Genomic DNA, 20,292 nt, shown 5'->3' with positions numbered 1-20,292 from the left:
TCCTTCTTTTGAAAATAGAGAAATTGCCTGAGTTCGTTAAAGTTGTTCTTTCGAGCCTGCCTTTCTCTGCCACCTCTATTTCCACCGGTGCTTGGTCGGCAACGGTTCGCTCGTGGTGGATGGGACCACAGTAGAGACGCCAATGGATGCAGCGAGGTAGAGCGCAGAAGATGGCGCGGTGGAGTGTGGTGATAGTGCAGCAGCCTGGTTGAACAAGTAGAAAGAAAGGAAGAAAGAGGGCGGGCTGATCTTGGTTTTCTCTGTTTCTTTGTTTTTTTGTTATATTTTAGAGTTATGGATGGGTAATATTCAAGCATGTATGGGTAACATTCAAGCATGTAACCCACATGAACTGATAGGAGGAAATTTTTTCTGACCAACAATGGAGGAAAACATGTCCCCAGTAAAAATTAAATTGCCAAATGTGGGAACGAAAACTATTTAAGTTAGATTTTTAGGTTGCACAGGTTGATCTAAGTTGTTATTTAGATATTCAACCATAATTACCAAAGATGGGCAAGGCCTTCTCTCACCTGTCCAATGAAATTTTCCCTTGTTCGAAACCATCAATACCTCACTGTTTTGACAGTGCACCATCTCTACATAGTAAATCCAATACCATTCTCAACGTCGGCTTGAAATTTCGAAAAATATCCATAACTGAAAATTAATGAACAGTAACCATGTATTTTAAACAGTGGTTAAAATGGTAATGTACAAAGATCCACAAAATTATGCTTTTACATAAAAATCTCTACCGCAGATTATAAATTCGAATTGAAGCTTTTCCATCCTATGATAATTTAAATTAATTTCTATACTAAGCTCTATCAGTCTTCCTCTTCCCTCGTTAATTTATTATTTTTTCCTATTTTTGCGCCCTTTCCTTGTTACTATTAACCACAGAACATTTTTTTTGCCGGGGTTTGTTGGTTCCCAGCTTGCCTACAGAGCTGCATGCCTGCCGGCAACAACCGAGCCCCACAGACATGAAAGGAAAAGGACTCACCTGGTCCGAATTCGGTGAACCGAAAATGCTACGACTGTTTCTCACCAAAAAACCACCTCGAAGTTCATAAATTTAGACCAGGGTGCCATTGCAAGGGAGTTGGAATGTTTTTACTGTATTGTCGGCCCATGCAGCAAAGCTCAAATATGAATCGCCCTCTCTATCTTTAACTCTTCCATGCGGATGCCTCATCTCTTATCCAAAACCTATATGTCGGAAGAAAACTTTACACCGTTATTGTACAAAATAAAAGCCCATCGAAACAGGGTTTATATTACATACACTATGTGTGTAAGTCTTTTCTACACAAGCAGTCTCAGAATGGAAAGAAAAATCTGTTTATGGAGTAAATCTACATGTTAAAAATAAAAGTTGTATAACCTGCTTATGTAAAGAAATTTTTACATCGCTAGTAGCATTGAATAAAGATCCATTGAATTGTGTAATTTGCAAAGCAGCGGATGGTGGAAGAAAAAGAAAAAGTAATTATGCGACACTTGTATCTTCTTTTAGTAAAATTTCCAAATTTACACTTCTGTAAAGAAAAGGAATTTGCATTAATTTGCTGATGTCATAGCATTTGAAAATGAAATCGCCATTCAGGAAAAGAGAATTGTACGAGTGTTGGTTCCTTGCGTGATACATGAACAATTCGAAAAGAGAAAGTAGTCAATTAGAGAAAGTGTTGTTCCCGCGACCCACGAAAAACGCAAATTGAAATCTATTTTAAAAACGCAAAGTAGTCAACAATTGTACGATGAACATGAAAAACGTTCCATCCTTTTTTTTTTTTTAAATATGAAATCTATATAAGGAGATCCATGAGAATACCTAATGACTTCGACTTCAACCACGAAAATATACTTCTCTACTTCAGAAATTTACAGTGCTCATGAGGCGTCACGGCAAAGAATCCTCCAAGGATACCCAAAGTAAAGGATTAACGGGAAAATTACTAAAAAAGTCATAAATCTATTACATTTTTGCTAATTTAGTTCTAAATCTTTTAATTGTACCAATTGAGTTATAAACGTTTTCACGTTTTGCCAATTGAGACCATTTGGCCAATTTTGGCTAGAAATCACTGACATAGACATTGGCCGTCCTACGTGGTATAATTAAAATGTTTAGGACTGAATTTTCAAAAGTACAATAGATTTAAGACTTTTTTGGTAATTTTCCCGTGGGTTGACATTGCCACCATTGGCACCACTGTGGCATATTTTTCCGTTCTGTCCTTTGTTGTTGCGATTTGATTCCAGAAGGGGAATTTCGCTTTTTGTGTGTTAATTTCAAAGTAGTATAAGCAACATCATGGACAGTGAATGTATTGAAAATGAAATATTTCTTTCTTTTATTACTTAATAAGTGTCTGGACATTTTTTTTGTAAAATCCTTGTGAAAGAAGGAGAGAGTGTGAAAGAAGAATAATTTGCAGGACTCTAAGGGAATATTTGGTACGAGGAAATTTTGCAATTTCTTGTTTTCATTTCCAAAATTTTTAATGAGAATACGTTTGGTAGAAATTTTGATTTCTGTGTTTTCAAAATTTGAACCTTAGAACTGAAAAAGACCAAAATTGACATTATTTCGTATAAGGATTGCTTTGAAAAACTACATTAACGGAGAAAGATTTCTAAATAATTTGGAAAGTTCTACTAAATCATCAGAAATTAAAACTATTCTTTTTGAAAAAGACTTACTTAAAATTATTCGGGGCAAACAACACGTTTTGTCTCTGTAAATTTGATAAAGTGACTTAATTGTCACCACAGAACTATATAAGGATAGGATTGTAACAAAACAACATATAGAAATTAAAGTGAGATTTCCCAACCTATAGGGACCGAAAAATAAAATTAATATCCCCGAACTAAAATTTCTAAAGCAATGTGTGGCCACCAAGTACAACCAATTGATTCATTAAGTATATTCGTAAAATTGAAAAGTTTAGACTTGAATTGATATCGATACAATAGGTTTATAATTGATTGGACAATTTCCCCAAAGGTATTTAGTGTGCATTTTGGTTCACAAAAATGTTCTAATGAAAACTGTTTTTTGGTTTCATCTTCCATTTTCTTGATAATATATTTGGTGAGTGAAAAAATATAAGTTTTCAACGGGAATGAAAATTATAAAAACATTTTTGGTGTCCTGTACAAAATAAGGTCATTTTCAGTTATAAGGTTCAAAGTTTAGAAAACACAACAACCAAAATTTTTACCAAACGTATTTCATTGACAGTTTTGGAGATGTAAACAAGAAATTGGAGAATTTCCATTGTATGAAAGCTGTCTCTTCAGAAAGATTCTACCTTGAATCAAATTGAAATTTTTTGCTTTTGGGTTTTTGTCAAAGTGAGGTGCTCATTTCGCTCATAGCTTTATTTTGGGCTTTAATTAAAGGCTTGGGAATTACGTTGACCGAATAGCTTTCCCAAGCCCAAGAATCAACTTAACTTGGTAAAGACACAACTTGATCATGATGTCAAGAGATGGAATGAACTCTATAGTAAGGGGGACAGCGACAGAGTCATCTTAAAATAATGATTCCATCACTGGAGACTAAACCTAATGATATGTGGCACTAGAGCCTAAGGCTGCTTGCTAACTGGTAGGACTAGTCTATATTCCCAAGGATAAACAATTTTACACCCGAGCTATCCAACCGCTATAAAGTGGAAAAAAAAAAGCTTGCTTGCTGTAATATTGGAGGCTCACCTTTACTTTAAGGGAAGTACTTGCATACAAGGAAGGACTGAACTCCCCCCTAGGGAGACTATAACTCTTTGATAGCTGAATATCTTACCCATTTTTGCATTCTCCGTTTACTTCGTTGTTGAAAGACCCTAACCAGGAGAGCAACCCAATGGCAATGCAACCAAGTCTACAACAAGGAAATCCGAATCATGCAGAACAACCTGCAGGTACATGTTTCATGTTCCAATCGACAAAAAATTAGATATAAGCAATGCGGTCTTAAAATATGCTGGAACTTGTATATTCTCATGGTTCTTTTTCTTTGCTTTATCATCGAACAAATATAACCCGGACTTGGCTAGGAAAAAGAGAAGAAAAAAAATAATGAGTATGGGAAGGATTTTGTGCTCACTCTTTCTCCTACATATATTGAAGATGTTCGTGTAAGCGTTGGATCGACTCCTTCTCAATCCGGAGGTGCTCCAGGTGCGTTGTCCCTCAAGAGAGTAATTTCAGTGTGAAATTAATATCAGGGGCGGATCTTCATGAATTTGTTCTTTTCTGGGACACTTCTCGATGTCTGCAAGAAAAAGTATTAACAAAATGGCCTTAAAGGTTTGCATCTATTGCAGAAATATCGGAAGAGGCAGTCGATGGACACTACTACCGACCATTGTTGCAAGCTGCATTCAAGGGTGATTGGGAATCTGCTAAAAGATTTTTCGAACAAGATTCTGCTTCAAAGACGGCCAAAATAACAAGCAGATCAGAAACAGCGCTTCACATAGCCGCTTTGAGTGCACATGACCAATTTGTTGAGGACCTGGTTGAGCTCTTGTCTCCATATCCGGAAGTGCTCGAAATGGTTGATTGTGATGGCTGCACAGCCCTCCACATTGCTGTCCTGTGTGGAAGGATAAGGATGGTCAAGGCATTAGTTAGAAGTAATCCTAAGTTGACGCAACTTGCAGATAATGAAGGACGTTTTCCTTTGGGAATATCTGCTCTGGAAGCTTCTATGCATAAGGAGATTGCCTGGTTCCTGGCAAAAAGTACGACAAACGATGCGCCAAGTCATCCCTTCCGCAGTCCCTCTGCGAAGGACACCATTATACATCTCACCTTCAATGGTCATCATGGTAAGATCACCATCACTATTTATCTCAATTCCATATGTTTTTTTCCTTCCTTTTAGACTTAGCTTATTTTCCTGATTAACTTTGCTGGTGAGTTTGGACAGATATCACTCTTTATCTAGTTGGGCGGTACCCTCACTTAATTACCGTGAAAGGCAGAGTGCATGGTGGACACTATTCTATACTGGACGCGTTGGCGAGTGTGGAGTCTCGATTTCTCAGCGGAACCAGGCTCAGTGTTTTGGAAGCATTGATATACAAATGTCCGTACTTTCTGCACTCGCATCCCTTCATTACTGATTCCCTTCAAGATGATCATACCTGGCTCATCACCTGCTCTTTTGTATTTGAACCCAAGGTGTTCCGGGGGACTTGAACACCAAACCAACAGATAAAAATTCGGATCCGGGTGGGTATGCATTTTTGCTGTTGGGCATTATCTTAGAACCTTTCATGATTTTGAACTTTAAGTCAATTTTCTTAGGTTGATTCCCTCCGTACTAGCAAAAGAAACTGCAAATGATCGTTTCTTTGTAGGATATATTCTGGTTTCTTGACCTAGTTTTACTTGAATAATGGCCTGAAATTGAACTACTTTGTGTAGTAGCTATCCCCTGGAAACCAAATATGATTCAACAAAGTACATAAGTATCATATAACTTAATTGATTAGACAATGTAAAGAACAAATTACGAGGTCTTACGATAATTTCATATCCAGTGATGGAGTTTTCTTTGCAACTTGATTGTAGCGCTTCAATGTCTCACAAGGTCACTTTGGAATGCCGCCAAAATTGTAGGTACGCTTCCGTTTAATCAAGATACCGTCTCTATCTCTGTCCCTCTCTCTCCAATTAAAAGTCTATGGCTTGTTTGTTTTTTACTTCTTTTATAAGTAGAAAAAAATCCTACTTAATTCTTTGCGATAATTTGGAAAAGAATTTGTGTTAGGCCCACTTCCTATGTGAAAAAATAGTTACACATTCACCATTGGACGAGTAAAATGTGTGTTTGAAGTTAATTTTGTAATTAATTTTTTCCACGTATCGATTGTCCAACAATGAATGTGTAACTTATTCTTTACACCGTGGATGGATCTAATAAAAATCCTTCAAAAGATTATTCAAACTCAAACAAAGTTATATATGATTTTCTGTGTTTGATATTTTTTATATTTTGAAAGATTTCAGATATTCACCAAATTCCAATTGTAAGAGTCACGAAATTGTAAAAAAAAAAGTTAAAAAAGAATACTTGAAATTGTAAATTGAGGCGAGATTTGATGTTAACCTAGGAATTTCTTGCTTATGGCTAAACGATATCTAAGCAGAAGATATGGAATAAGAGTTACGTAATCCTAGGACTTCTCCTTCAATCTTGATTGGTGAAATCATGTTCGCTTCATCATCTCTATCAAGCATGTAAATCTTTCTGGAAAAATAACAACAATGAATCCATCTGTATTTGTTTCCTCCATCACGGATGAAGTGCTCAATACAACATGAAAGAACACGTTAAGAGGGTGCAGGAATTGGGCATGGGACCGGGGCCAAGCCCCTAGCGTCATTGACAATGAAGTATGAAATAAGGTTGTAATAGATGAAGGCATGGGTTTATCATTTAATCGCATTTAACATAACAAATTTACACTCTTATTTGACAACTTTAAAAAGTCGTGAAGAATAGGAATAGGAGCAGGTAGCAAAAATCAAAAGTAATTTGTTTGGGAGGGCTTGGAATAGAATATTTCAGTGGGGGCAAATTTTGTGGGTCCCAACAAAATCGTACATCCCAGAATTCCACCCCAAGTTGTATATCCTATACCAACAAGCTGTTGGTTAGATAATAAATGAGTTTTCTCCTCTTCTTATAATCCCGTATTTCAGATTTGTTGGACGCACTCCAAAAAATAAGATCCTAAATACATTAGGCCGATATGGGAGACCGTGCTCTTAAAATTACTCGAGAAGGTGGACCGCTCGAAGTGCACGAAAATTAGCCCAAACACCACCTGACAGCTAAAAAAAGTCCTATAATTCCCGAAACTTATTCACGACTTTTGCCCGTAGTTGCATTTGTCATCTTCACCCAACTTTTGTATGCACCTGAAATACCCTTTAGCGTTGTCCCTAATTCTGCTATTTTTGTCAAAGAACAAAAGGAAAACAGAAGTATAGCGTGTTGCGTATTTTTATCATATTAAAAGTTATTTTAGAATAGAGTAAATTTAACTCTACTCACTATGTCATTTAGGGGGTAATAAGTAAACTCAAACGTCACTTACCATTGTGTGACCTCATGTGGAAGTTTTGATCTCGTTAGAGACAATAGAATGGTGAAAGAAAAAGTTTTTGCTCTTGTGCTGAGCATAAATAACAATACAATGGATTGCAAGATTAATATAATTTTTTTATTACTAGTTGCAATGCACATTTGAATAATATTATCTCAAATAATCTTATATATGCAAAGACTATTGTGATTTACTCTGGCTAGACAGATGTCATTGGCGTTCTGTCAGGTTTCATAATTATATTCTTTTAATAATGATTAACATTATAAAGCCTCGTTTGAACATCAATGAATATCACTTTCTTCAGTTACCCTCTAATCACTTCTACTTTCTTCACATCCAATTATTTTTTTCATCCAGACATGATATAAACCTATTCTTGGAAAATGCCAAAAATGAATTTTATACCTTTTATTGTACTTTGCATCAGCAATTACTAAAACTCACGCTTTGCATTTAAGGACTGAATCCCAATGGAGAAAAAAAGATCGAAATAGCTTTTCTAAAAGAGTAATAAAAATTAAAAAGAATGAGATCGTTTTCCCAATTACCCGCCAACCCAAGCTCTAAATGTGGTAGGGGCTTTTGTCGGAAAATACGACAATTAGTAAACTGTTGTGTCTGATAACAAAAATTGGGATGCAAAGCTGGACTACTTTTTTTCTTCTAAGTAAAATCCAATTGACGCCTCTTCATTTTTCATTTTCATTTTTTCTTTAACATTTTGCAGTTCCTATGATCAAGAGGGTGCACGAGGTGAAGTTGCAACACGTGGCGGCAGTCCAGTTGGCAAAACAAGTTTGCATTGCGATCTCTCATTGGAAATCTACCGAGATCACCGATTTTCTCCTAGAGGGAAACCTGTTGGGTCAAGCTACAGTCAAGGGAATCAGTGAAATCGTGAAGTTATGTGTTCAATTTTTCCCGGAACTTATTCGGATTAAGGTAAGAGGTGAGAGGTTGCCGACACAGGCTGTGAGGTACCGCCAAGAAAGGACTCTCAGGCTCTTTTTGGAGGTAAGCTCAGCCAATGAGTTGTCATTAGTTCCAGGGCCAACTGAGGCAGAATCGCAGAGCATGATGAGCGCAGTAGTAGAGTACGTAGCAACAGAGTACTGCCCTAATTTCAATGCGGTAATTAACGTGGCCGGAGCAGCTTTTCAAATGCAAAGAGAACTCCAATGGTATAAGGTAAATATCTTTCTTTTCATATATTTAATAACCATGCTTAATGATAATTCTCATCATATCATCAAACCAAAAAAAGAACAAAGACTTACCGGAGGCTTCGCGCAAGGAAAAAGGGCGACGCCGGTGGGTCGATGGTTGCGGTGCAAGCACGGCGGTCACCGGAAGAGCTCCCTCCCTCTCTGTTCTCGCTCAATCTCTCTCTCCCAGCTCCCCTCTCTCTCTCTCTCTCTCTCTCACAGCTCTCTCTCTCCCTCGCACGAGCCCTCTCCTCTCTCGGCCCCCTCCTCTCTCTTTTAAAACTGTCGCCGGTCCCCCTCTTTGGCGTCCCTCCAAAACGGTTCTGGATAGTCAACGAAGCCAGCTCTCTGTTTCTTCTATTTCCAGCTCGAAACTGCCACTGATCAGTCCGCCCTCCCTGCCTCTGTACACGCCTGCAACCGGTCCACTCCTTGGGACTGAGTTGGGTCCATTTTCGGCTAAAATGGCTGCAGGTTTTCTTGGGTTCTGTCAAGCATAGATGCTGCCACACTGCAGCAATGTATCGTTGCTTCCTCTTCTCTGAAATCGCGGCTGTCATCTTTTTGTTGCAGCCCCTTCCTTCTGTTTGTCGTTCGCGCGAGGGACAGAAGACGAGAGAGAAGAAGGCGTGTGGGAGGGCTGGGCTCAGAAGAAAAAAGGAGAGGGCAAAAAAGGCTGGGCCGTGGAGAAAGAAAGAAAAAGGGGAGGAAAAGGAAAAGGCCGGGCCCAGGCGGGTCGGGTCGAACAGGGCCCATTTTTTTTTTCCTATTACCTGGCCGACAAAATTAGGTATTGACAATTATGTAGCCAAAATTTAGGTGTCAATATTCCTGGGTCATCTTAAGAGCTGACTGCCCCACATCGATATGGTGCATTTAGGACTTTACTCCTGAAATGCTTCCAATATGACTTGAATCCAAGATCATAATGAGAACAAGAAACTCTTTTGCCATCTAAGTCAACACTTTGTTGGTACATATAACTTTTAAATTCCACATGCTAAACATAAATTACTAAAGTAAGTTGAGTAACAACACTACATCCTCAGAACAATTTACGGAAAATAAGGGAGACTGATTAGAGAAATTGGAGCACTAAAAACTTATTAAAACTCATCAATTAAATTACGTATCAATTTTATTAATATAGCTATGATCCACCACATAATCTAATCCAATTGACTCTTTCTGAAATTCAACCGACTCTTTGAATAGGTGTCTGCCACCATGCAATTAGGGGATTATTGTGCAAATCATTTCATGTATAACCCATGTATATTAACGTGGAACCCAAAAAAACATTTAAATCAGTTATGCTTATACTTTCACAATAGTTATGCTCATTCCGTTGCATGATATTTTGTATTTAAGATTATAATGTAGTTCAGATGTAATTAAATGTATGTAGATGGATAATGATTTTAATTAAAGTAATATGAATTGAATCTTCTCTTTTTCAATCAAAAGGTTAGCTAAGTTCATTTATGGCAACTATTTTCATTTGAATAGCTATTACTTCAAGAACACTTCTCATTAGTTAATTTAGCTATGAACTAAAATTTACTCATGCCAAACATTGTCCACAAAAAAAAAAATGATATCATGGAGCTTTTACTATGTATCTACCTTTATTCATTTAGATTCTCTATTCCTCTTTGTCATTAAAAAAGAACTTTGGACAATTATGTAAAGTCCTAGAGCTTTGAATTCAATAAGTCCTAAAGGTTGATAATATCTTTCACGTTAGTCCTTTCGTTAGCTCTGTCAAATTTTTATGAGCGGAACATCTATATGGCATTTTTTTATTAATTTTTATGTTTTGCATAAGTAGCACTAATACACGTATAGTAGGCGCCAAATCTCAAAAACAAAAAATAAAAAAGGACTAGATTTAAGAAAAAATGTCGAAGAATAGAGAGAAAGAGATCGTCAAAGAGGAACAAGAAGGGGCCACCCCCTTTGTCACTGGCAAGGTTTGGAGACCCTTGGAGTCACTCAGAGTGCAACGACCCTCGCTGGACCGTCGACGAGGGTCGACCCCCCTCGTTCAAATGACTTTAGAAACAAAATACAACATTAAGGACTCAACAAAGCACATAGACATACCAAAAGACTCATTCTCGGATTTCTTGACTATCTCTTAATATTTTTTTTCCATATATTCCTCTGGAAGACTCCAAATAGGATGAAACTTGATCCCTTTGAAACCAGAAACATAGTGCTTTCCATACATATATTAGTTGACTATATTGAAGCAGAAAATGATTATCGAAGCTTAGAAGAAAGTGACCCCTGAAAATCTAATAGTAAACATGGATTTGACCTCTAAGCAATTTCACATTTTTGTTGGATAAGTCTTAATTTCCTTGAGATGTGCCCCTCGTCAGTTTTTTTGAAAATTTTCAATACTTTATCCACTTATTGAAAATCCTCTTTGTGAATTTTATGTATAGGCTGTGGAAAGCTGGACTATCCCTGTACTGAAAATTTTCTACGCGGATGGGAAAACATATTGGAATAGATTTGTGGATAAGCACAAAGATTTGCTTGAAAGCGGAGAGAAGTGGGTGAAGGACACAGCAAATTCATGTATGCTTGTCTCAACTCTAATTGCCACAGTATTGTTTGCTGCTGCATTCACCATGCCTGGAGGGAATAACGGAAATACTGGAGTGCCATTGTTGTTAGGACAGGACTCCTTCTTGGTTTTTGCAATTTCAGATGCGTTAGGTTTGTTATCCTCCGTGACTTCCATCTTACTATTCCTAGCCATCTTAACTTCGCGGTATGAGGCGCAAGATTTTCTTGAATCATTGCCTAAGAAGATCATACTGGGCCTCTCTTTACTCTTCCTCTCCTTGGCTTTCATGCTAGTGGCCTTCGCTGCAACTCTCAGAACTGTGCTGGATAAGAGACTGGAGTGGGTTCTCATTCCCATTACTTTGCTGGCCTCTCTCCCCGTGGCTTTATTTGTAGTACTACAGCTTCCCTTGCTATACCAAATGGTTAAATCCACTTATGGACCCAGCATCTTTCGTCCCGAGAGCATTTGGGAGTGAAGCATAACTATTGGACATGTCATGGGATTGACGAATTTGATTTGAGTGTATGTCTTCATTTTAGTTGGTTGTAGCGGGGCCAATGCGATACTGAATTTATTTCCTCAAAGTATTTGAACAATTACTATGAATCATGTTTCCCTACCTTGTTACCAAAGATCTATTTATTGAATGATTTACTCATTTTAAAATTTCAGCCTATAGATACTTCAAAATTGGATCTACACGTACATAAACAATTTTTTTTTACATTCAGTACCAAAATATGCTCAATCTTGGAATATAACTTTTTAAAAATTAGTTTTTTCTTTATCTTTTTTTATTATTTAGATGCAGAAATTGTTTCCATCAGCTTAAACATTTTTAGCCTCCAGGTATTTCAAAATATAATCTATATAAACAATTATCTTCAACGTTTATTACCAAAATACGCGCAATCATGTAATATAACTTTCATCAGGGAATGAGAGATGAACACTTATTCATAGAAAAAATCTATACATACAAAATTTTGGTGATAAGAATGGTATCAAATGTAGACTTTATTCTTGTGAAATAGATGGAATTAAACCTACCATAAATCTTTGATCATTCATTAGTTACATATAGATCTTTCATAATAGAATCTAGGTTTACATAAACAATTACTTTTAAACATTTATTAAAAAGTACGTGCAATCATGTAATATAACTTTCATCGTGGAATAACTTTTTGAGCATTTGATTTTTTTTTTTTATAGTTGCTCTTCAGATGAATGGTTTGATAATCAAAATAATCTAATATAAAGAATACCGACGATAGACATGATACCAGATGTACGACTTTATTCTTATAAACTATAAAATTCGAAATATACCAGATATAGGATTTTGTCCACATAAATTGTGAGGCACATGGAATTATAACCTATCAGATATCTGGAATTATAACCTATTAGATATCTTTGATCATTAATCTAATTATATATATATACATATATCAAAATAGATCACATATAGATAAATAATTAAATAGAATATATATACACATAAATAATTTCTTCAAAGATTTATTTTTTGTAAATCGATAGGAAAGTATTATCAAAGTATGTGCGGATAAGTATTAGATATGTGGAATTAGATATTTGCTAAGGTTAGATATTAGCGAGCATTAGAGGTATACTGAACTCACTATCAAAAGCAAATCATTGGATAAAATTTGCACATGAATGTGCCACGTGAATCAACCTCACACTGAACTCACGTTGAAAGTTCTATGCTGGTATAATTTCTTTGAATTAGCTCGTGTCCCCCCAAAACTTCGTGAATATCTTGGGTTATTGTAAGCTCAGTAAGACATCATTCACCCGAAACCCCTGCATGTCTCCAACGAACATAGCCACTTTTTCAAGGAAAACACATGGTGAAATCAAAACCCAAAAATCTAAACTGAACAAAACTTGTACCAAACAACTATAAGTCCAGAGCTTTCCAAAGGCATGAGAGTTGCAGAAATCCAAGAATGAATTAAAAAGGTACTTGCATTCGAAATTTTATGAACTTCTAGTCACAGCCAATCAAACGGCAATACTTCAACACTTTTAATGCACATCGAGGTGATGTAGAAGAAAAAATGTTTCATGCACCCAGTGAATGTGAACCATCTCGCATGCACTTTTAGATGAAGTGGGCCCCACCTGATCTAACGGTGGATGTTAGCCAGGTTCATTTATCCGACTATATCCGATACTTGCTCGTTGTAGAAGTGATGACTGACCAGATTCTAGTGTACTTAGCAAAAGAAATAAGTCCAAAGCCGGGCTCTGAAATAGAATTTGCACATAACTCACATGACAATCCTCCTTAATTTAGTTATGCACAGAAAAGTTCGTGTCAATAAATTGGTCCATTTGGCCTCATAGAATACAAAACGTACTTATCGAATCTGTTGACACGACGCGCCATTACTAAATAATGCTTTGGTTGGGGGCATACACATGGCACGACCCAAGCCGTCATTATATAGATGCAGCATGGAATGTTGGTTTATCCCGAAAGGATCCCAATTCTGCTGTAATCACATCTATGATGGGTGGATGAAATTACTAAATCACTTGACTTATCGAGTACATTTTTTCCTAGATAAACATTAGCTCTCAAGGAATTGACAAGAAAATTGTCCAAAAAGTTATAAACCTATTGCAATTTTGCCAATTCAGTTCTAAATCTTTCAAGTTTGTAAATTGAGTCCTAAACCTTTTCACTTCTTGCCAATTGAGTCCATTCGACTAATTTTGGCCGGCCGGTGCTGACGTGGACGCCGGCCATCCAACTAACGCTGACGTGGCAATTTTTTCAAATATTTTTTTCGATTTTTTATTTTATTTTTTTTATTTGCCTCTGACTGGCCAGAGGGAAGAAGGTCAGAAAAAAAAAATATAAAATAAATAAAAATAAAAATTATTTTTAGTAATTACAAGGGGATTCTCCGGGGTAAGAAGAGTCGAGCAACTCTACAATCTGCTGAACCATTTTCCTTTCACGATGTCCTGTTCAGAAGCAAATGATCAAATAGGGTGCTGTGAATGGGCTAGAACATGGCCCGTGAAACATAGACGGACCCCCGAGCTATATCCCAACCCGACTGAAAAGCGGCCATCTGCCAGGCCCATCCACCTACAAGAATTGCAGACTTGTCCACGTCTCTTGAGCCACCATGGCAGGAATCAGGAGTCTAAAGCAATTAGGCATGAAGAGTCCTATGAATGGATTTTGTTGGAGAGGGTTCCCCGAATACCTATTAAGCTACTAATTAAAAAAACTTTCCAGTTTTTCAATGTACCGACCGCGTCGTGTTATATGTAGTTATTGATTTGAAAAGTTGGTTATCATTCTTATATCTTTTTTAACAAGTGCTCTGAAGACACTTGTTAACAAGATCTTTATAGAAGACTTCAAGTGCTAGAGAATGACATTATTCTCTCTTCCTGCAGTTGGATGAAACTTGCAAGATATAAAAAGGAAAATTGAACCAACCATGTAAGATAACAAGGCGAACATGATGATTTCCCCCATCAAGTTGTAATGTAATTGTCTTTATGGTTATTAACTAACCTGATGGCCAATCTCTTCCTGGGCAAAATTACCTCCTCTTCTTCTTTGTTTTCTTCAAGCATGCCTTGGTGAACCGTGAATGCACGAGAGAAACTTCGAATTGCACTTTTCGGCTTTTTTTATTTTTTATTTTTTGGTGTAATGACACAAGAAAATTGCTTTGAAGGACAATCAGCTGCAAATTCAATTTGCATGTTGCGTAATGAGAGTAAATTGTGAGTCCTCACAAGGTGATTGTCTGGACAAAACTCTCTGATGATATGAAATATTCTGGTAATTGAGTTTAATGAGATGGTGATTGAGTGCTTGTAAGTAATGAAACTAGGAATGACAAAAAGCAGTGGGATCATCATTAACAACTATAAGGGAACTTGTGGAGCCAAGTCCTACCAAATTAGAGTATTTGACTTTGAATGATACATTTTGAGTGTTTACTGTTTACTTGAAAGGAATAGTCATGCAGTGAACTGTCCAAGTGCGTTGGGTATCCATGGAGGATTCTTTGCCGTTCCGTATGGCTGCATTGATCAAGTATTTTTACGCGGTTGAAGAAGCCGAAAGTTATTGTCTGGTTTCATGGATCTTCTCTTTTCATACATCGACTTTTGGATGGAGCCAAAGTTCCAGCTGGAGATGTCATATTAAAAAAGTAAAGATTGAACATTTTCTAATGTGCACCGAGGGAATCCGCTTGATCGATGCAGGTGCTGCTAGAGCCCCGAGGTCAACATAAATAATTCACATCTTGACAAAACAATCTTAACATGCACTCGCTCCCTGGTATCTCTCTTAAGCAAAAGATGTCTACTTAAAATCATAACAAGTGGAGTCTCTAGTACAGACGGAGTCAATACAGACTTTAAAAACTTGTGTTATTATTTATCACCGGCTCAGAACAACCACGTGATATGAGGCATCAAAAAATGACCGTTTGATGCTATGTTATATTCCATTAAATCTTCAATAAAAGAATGTCAACTCAGGACAAATGGCAATTCAAACCTCCCCATCGTACGACCACCACCAAACTCGGTCTCTGAAATATAACCTTGTGCTGTCAAGAAGCCTGAAAAGCAGAAGCCAAGAGACAAAACAAGAAACTTATATAATTCAGCTGAAGGCCTACGTCCATGGGTGAACGAAAAGGAGCAAAGATTTACGTCTCAAATTACAATGAAAAGAGAGAGCTATCAAAATCTCTGGATATCTCTCATGTGTTCTGAAATAATATTCATACTAAAACTCTAAAAGAAATTACTAAATTGCACAAGTTTGTCTGGCTAGGTGACATCCCCTTGCACCCCCTAGAGAGTTCGGCCTGGCCCTTCCCTTCCACCACGAATAGATTTCATGAAGATTCTCAATCAAATTATTACTGATTAAAGCTTATTAAATTACAAATTAAGATGGTGCAAAGAAAAAAGATCACAATAGCATCTTTGGTATGTTCAAAAGGAATTATGCCAATGTGACCTCTCTTTTACCAACTTCGCCTGCCATGGTCACATGGCTAAATAAAACCCATAAATACCCATGCATGATGTGGATCAACCTCAAACTACACCATCTTCAGTTCTCTTTTAAAAATGTATTGATTGTTACGGCAAAACACACGCAAAACCCTCTTAGGCCAACTCAATAAGAAGTCTATACAAGCCAGGAATGTATTTCAACAATTTTTTGCTTGTTCGGCCATCAAACCACAAGTCCTATCTGGATTTGGAATTTTTATTTTGATTGGGCTTTCTTCACGGATTTAAACTCAAGTCATATTTCGTCAAAATGAATGTCTCATCACCCAAGCTAAGCCATGGAAGAATCTAATTTGAGACAACATTGCCCTCCTTTTAGCTTACAGAATTTCAAGATTGTGAACGGTTGATCGTGTTTTAGAGTTGCTTAAGCAACAATAGGCAATAGGCATCATAGGTCTGACAACTCATGCAGGTCTTTTCTCGTTTAATTTATATACACTTCATGAAGAATTGGTTACATACAATTGATCGGAAGTGATAAACTGGACCTCGCAATTTAATTCAACAATGATATGTTTACTATGTTTACTCTCATGTCCACGAAAATCGTTCTTGGAGTTGTGATTCATCATTAGGTGTCATATATTTACCTAGTTTTAAGTTCAGTACGAAACATCAAAGATTTGACAAATATTGCAATTTATCATCGTTAATTGCAATTTACAACGCATCAATCCATGCCTATATTTACTAGATTATTTTGGTCCCAAGAATATGAGGCTAGGGGACTTTCGTTTTTCCCCCGATATTTACGTTTAGTCCTCCGATGTCATCGGAGAATCCTTAAGAACTCTTTCAATAACGATAGCACGTGCCACGTGGGCTCCACCTCCTACTCCTTGTTCCCTCTATTCCACTGCGAACATTTTGTCTCTTAGCAAACATTGAAGATTTGCACATTCAAGATGCTCATACGGGGACACGGACATCAACGTAAAATCAAGGGGTGGTGATTAAGAATTGATTATTTAGTTGAGCTCTTTGTGATTTTTTATGTTATTTATTTTCACGATGACATTGGTTAAGACGCTTGATACAGCTATTGTGGTGACGATGACACTACAAAAAAATATGATTTTTGCGACGGGAAATTTTTCGTCGCTAATTTGCGATAAACTTTGCGACCGATTTAGAAATCCGTCGCAAATTTGCGACGGAAAATAATTTCGTCGCAAAATTGCAACGGAAAATAATTCCGTCGCAAAATTGCGATGGAAAGGAATTCCGTAGCAAATTTTGTCGCAAAATTGCGACGGAATTATTTTCCGTGGCAAATTTTGTCGCTAATTTGAGACGAAATTATTTTCCGTGGCAAAATTCGTCGCAAAATTGCGACGGAATGTTGGTCGTCGCTAATTCCGTCGCAAATTAGCGACGACTAATTTTCCGTCGCAAATGTGCGACGAATTTTGGGACGGATTTATTTTCCGTCGCAATTCTGTGCGACGAAAGTCGTGACGAATATTATATCCGTCGCAATTTGCGACGGATTTTGCGACGAAAGTGGATTCGTCACTAATTTGTGACGGAAAATTAATTTCGTGATATGCACCCCGCCCGTCAATTTCTCTCTCTCAGTAGTGATTCGTCACGTCGCCCGCTTTTCTCCTGCCTTCTCCCTCTTTCGTTTCTCTCAATAAGCCGTGCGCGCAGAAATCAATTTCGGTAAAGCTTTTCTACCGGTAAGTATCGTAGCTAATTTCGTGACTAAACATGCGACTAATACGGTCATGTCCTTTCTATTCATCGCTTGATGCGAATTTTTTTTATTGACTTTTTAATTCTGTTTTTGTTGTAAATTGGTGGCCGGTTGTCGAACCGGCGACGGCCACCAATTTGCGACGGACACACCCGGGCGAGGCCGCCGATCGACCTCGCCGCCATGGCGGCCTTGACCCATGACCAGCGAGGCCGCACGGCCTGGCCATGGCCAAGCCGCTCGGCCTCCCCCAGATCTGGGCGAGGCCGAGTGGCCTCGCCGGGGCCGCCGGTCGACCTCGCCATCGCCCAGGTGGGCGACGACGAGGTCGACCGGCGGCCATGGCTAGGCCGCTCGGCCTCACCCAGATCAGCCGGTCGCCGGACCGGCGGCCATGGCCAGGCCGCTCGGCCTCGCCGGCGTCAGCCGGTCGCCGGACCGGCGACCAGAGAAAAATATAAGAATTTTTTTTTTTAAATTCGAAAAAAATAAAAAATTATTTAAAAATGAATGTTAAGTGATTTTGCTTTTATTTAGGTATGTGTCCAATTGAAGGTCTCGCAATCCAAGTGAACGTTGCAATTATCTTCAAATTGACCACTTTCTGCTACCAAGATTTCAGTCAAATATCTGGGTAAGTCTTCATTACATGGTAATTGTTTCAATTTTTTAAATTTCAAAGTAATTGTTGCGTGAAAAAAAAAATTTAAATTTTCATAATTTTATGGTTTTAATTAACAACACTAGATATGATATTTTAAATATTTTACGAGATTTTTTTATTTTAATACAGACACAATGCAAAGAGACAGGGCTTGGATGTATAATAAGAACTTACCTGGACGTCGAGAATTGACAGATGAGTTTCGTACTGGGTTGGAACTATTTTTAGACTTTGCTAGTAGTAAATATGAGTTCATGGATGGAAATAAGTTAAGGTGTCCGTGTAGAAAGTGCAGTAATGGTAAATTTCATGTGTGTGATACAGTTAGAGAACATCTTTGTAGATTTGGGTTTACTCCAAATTATTATAATTGGATTTGCCATGGTGAACCATTTATATCTGATGAAGGATATCGAAGAAGTGACCAATTTTTAGTTAGGGAAGAATGTACCTATTATGACCAATTGAACCCATACGAGAGGATGGTGATTGATGCATCTGATCAGAATTTTGTTTCAGATTCGAACCGTGTAAGTACTAGTTTTACTCCTACACCTAAACAAGTGGGTACTAGTCATGCATCACAATTGGAAGAGATAGGAGTAACGGGTTTTGAAGAGAATGTGTGTACTGGAGCTTTTTCTTCTAATTAGTTCTGGGAAGTGTTGAAAGCAGCAAATGAACCTTTATGGCCAGGTTGTGACAACCACACTAAGTTATCAGTGACAGCAAGATTGTTAAATATCAACGCAGAGCATAATGTGTCGCAAGATTGCTTCAACTCATTTGTTGAAGTAATGCGGGAAATAATGCCTCGTGATAACAGCATGCCAAGTGATTTTTATGATATGAAAAAGCTAGTGGATAACTTAGGTCTTCCGGTTGTAAGGATTGATGTATGTAGTAGGGGTTGTATGTTATATTGGAGAGATGATGAAAATGCAGAATCTTGCAAATTCTGTAGCCAACCTAGGTACAAGATTAACAGGAGGCAGGGTCGTAATCAGAAGCGTAGACCATGCAAGCAAATGTTTTATCTGCCCTTAATCCCCAGATTGCAAAGGCTTTATGCATCTCAAGCCACTGCTGAACACATGACTTGATATGCAAATCATGAAACAGAAGAGGATCTAATGTGTCATCCTTCAAATGCAGAGGCATGGAAACATTTTGATAAAACGTACCCTGAGTTTGCAATAGAGCCTCGAAACATCAGGTTAGGTCTCTGTGCTGATGGATTTGCCCCATTTGGGAAATCAGGAAAAAGTTATTCATGTTGGCCAGTTATCTTAACGCCGTACAATCTTCCACCTGGTATGTGCATGAAGACACCTTATATGTTTTTGACATTGATCGTGACTGGCCCGCAAAATCCAAAAAAGTTAATAGATGTTTATATGCAACCATTGATTGAAGAGTTACAACGGCTATGGGAGGAATGTGTCCTTACATATGATGTTTCTACCGATCAAACATTTGTAATGAAGGCTGCTCTTCTTTGGACAATAAATGACTTTCCAGCTTACGGAATGTTATCTGGATGGAGTACAGCTGGGATCTTAGGATGTCCGATATGTTTGGAGAGACCAAAGTCATTTAGATTAAAACATGGAAAGAAGCCCAGCTATTTTTACTGTCACAGACAATTTTTACCGATAAATCATACATTCAGAAGGAATAAAAAATAGTTCATCAAGAATAGGACTGAAAGAACACGTCCACCATTAAGGTTGACCGGCGATCAAATTTGGGAGCAGGTGCAGAACTTTCCAACTGTTGTTCAGAACCCTCACGGTACGACTTTTGCGTACGGAAGTACACATAAGTGGACAAAACACAGTATATTTTGGGATCTACCGTATTGGAAGGCCCATCTTATTTATCATAATCTTGAC

The 20,292-nt window shown here is 37.7% G+C and overlaps 1 protein-coding gene across 1 annotated transcript; it reads left to right on the top strand.

Annotated features, from left to right (window-relative positions):
- Window positions 1–3,699: 3,699 nt before the first annotated feature.
- LOC115688176 (uncharacterized) lies at window positions 3,700–11,444 on the top strand. Its single transcript, XM_030613944.2, has 8 exons — window positions 3,700–3,938; window positions 4,147–4,197; window positions 4,344–4,850; window positions 4,952–5,110; window positions 5,206–5,256; window positions 5,599–5,646; window positions 7,870–8,330; window positions 10,801–11,444. The coding sequence occupies exons 1-8, from the start codon at window positions 3,881–3,883 to the stop codon at window positions 11,404–11,406; spliced, it is 1,941 nt and encodes a 646-aa protein (XP_030469804.1). The 5' UTR covers window positions 3,700–3,880; the 3' UTR covers window positions 11,407–11,444.
- Window positions 11,445–20,292: the final 8,848 nt, after the last annotated feature.

Source organism: Syzygium oleosum, unplaced genomic scaffold (genome assembly GCF_021117445.2).
Source record: "Syzygium oleosum isolate NSW1041296 unplaced genomic scaffold, Sole_v2.1 Sole_v2.04, whole genome shotgun sequence".
Lineage (NCBI taxonomy): Eukaryota > Viridiplantae > Streptophyta > Magnoliopsida > Myrtales > Myrtaceae > Syzygium > Syzygium oleosum.
Note: the sequence above shows the minus strand (reverse complement) of the source record. Positions and strands in the feature narration are given on the sequence as shown.

Excerpts from the sequence above, each read along its gene's own strand:
- LOC115688176 (XM_030613944.2), top strand. The coding sequence starts at position 3,881 with ATGGCAATGCAACCAAGTCTACAACAAGGAAATCCGAATCATGCAGAA. Across the intron at positions 3,939-4,146 it reads TCATGCAGAACAACCTGCAG|ATGTTCGTGTAAGCGTTGGA; the intron begins GTACATGTTTCA and ends CATATATTGAAG. Across the intron at positions 4,198-4,343 it reads TCAATCCGGAGGTGCTCCAG|AAATATCGGAAGAGGCAGTC; the intron begins GTGCGTTGTCCC and ends CATCTATTGCAG.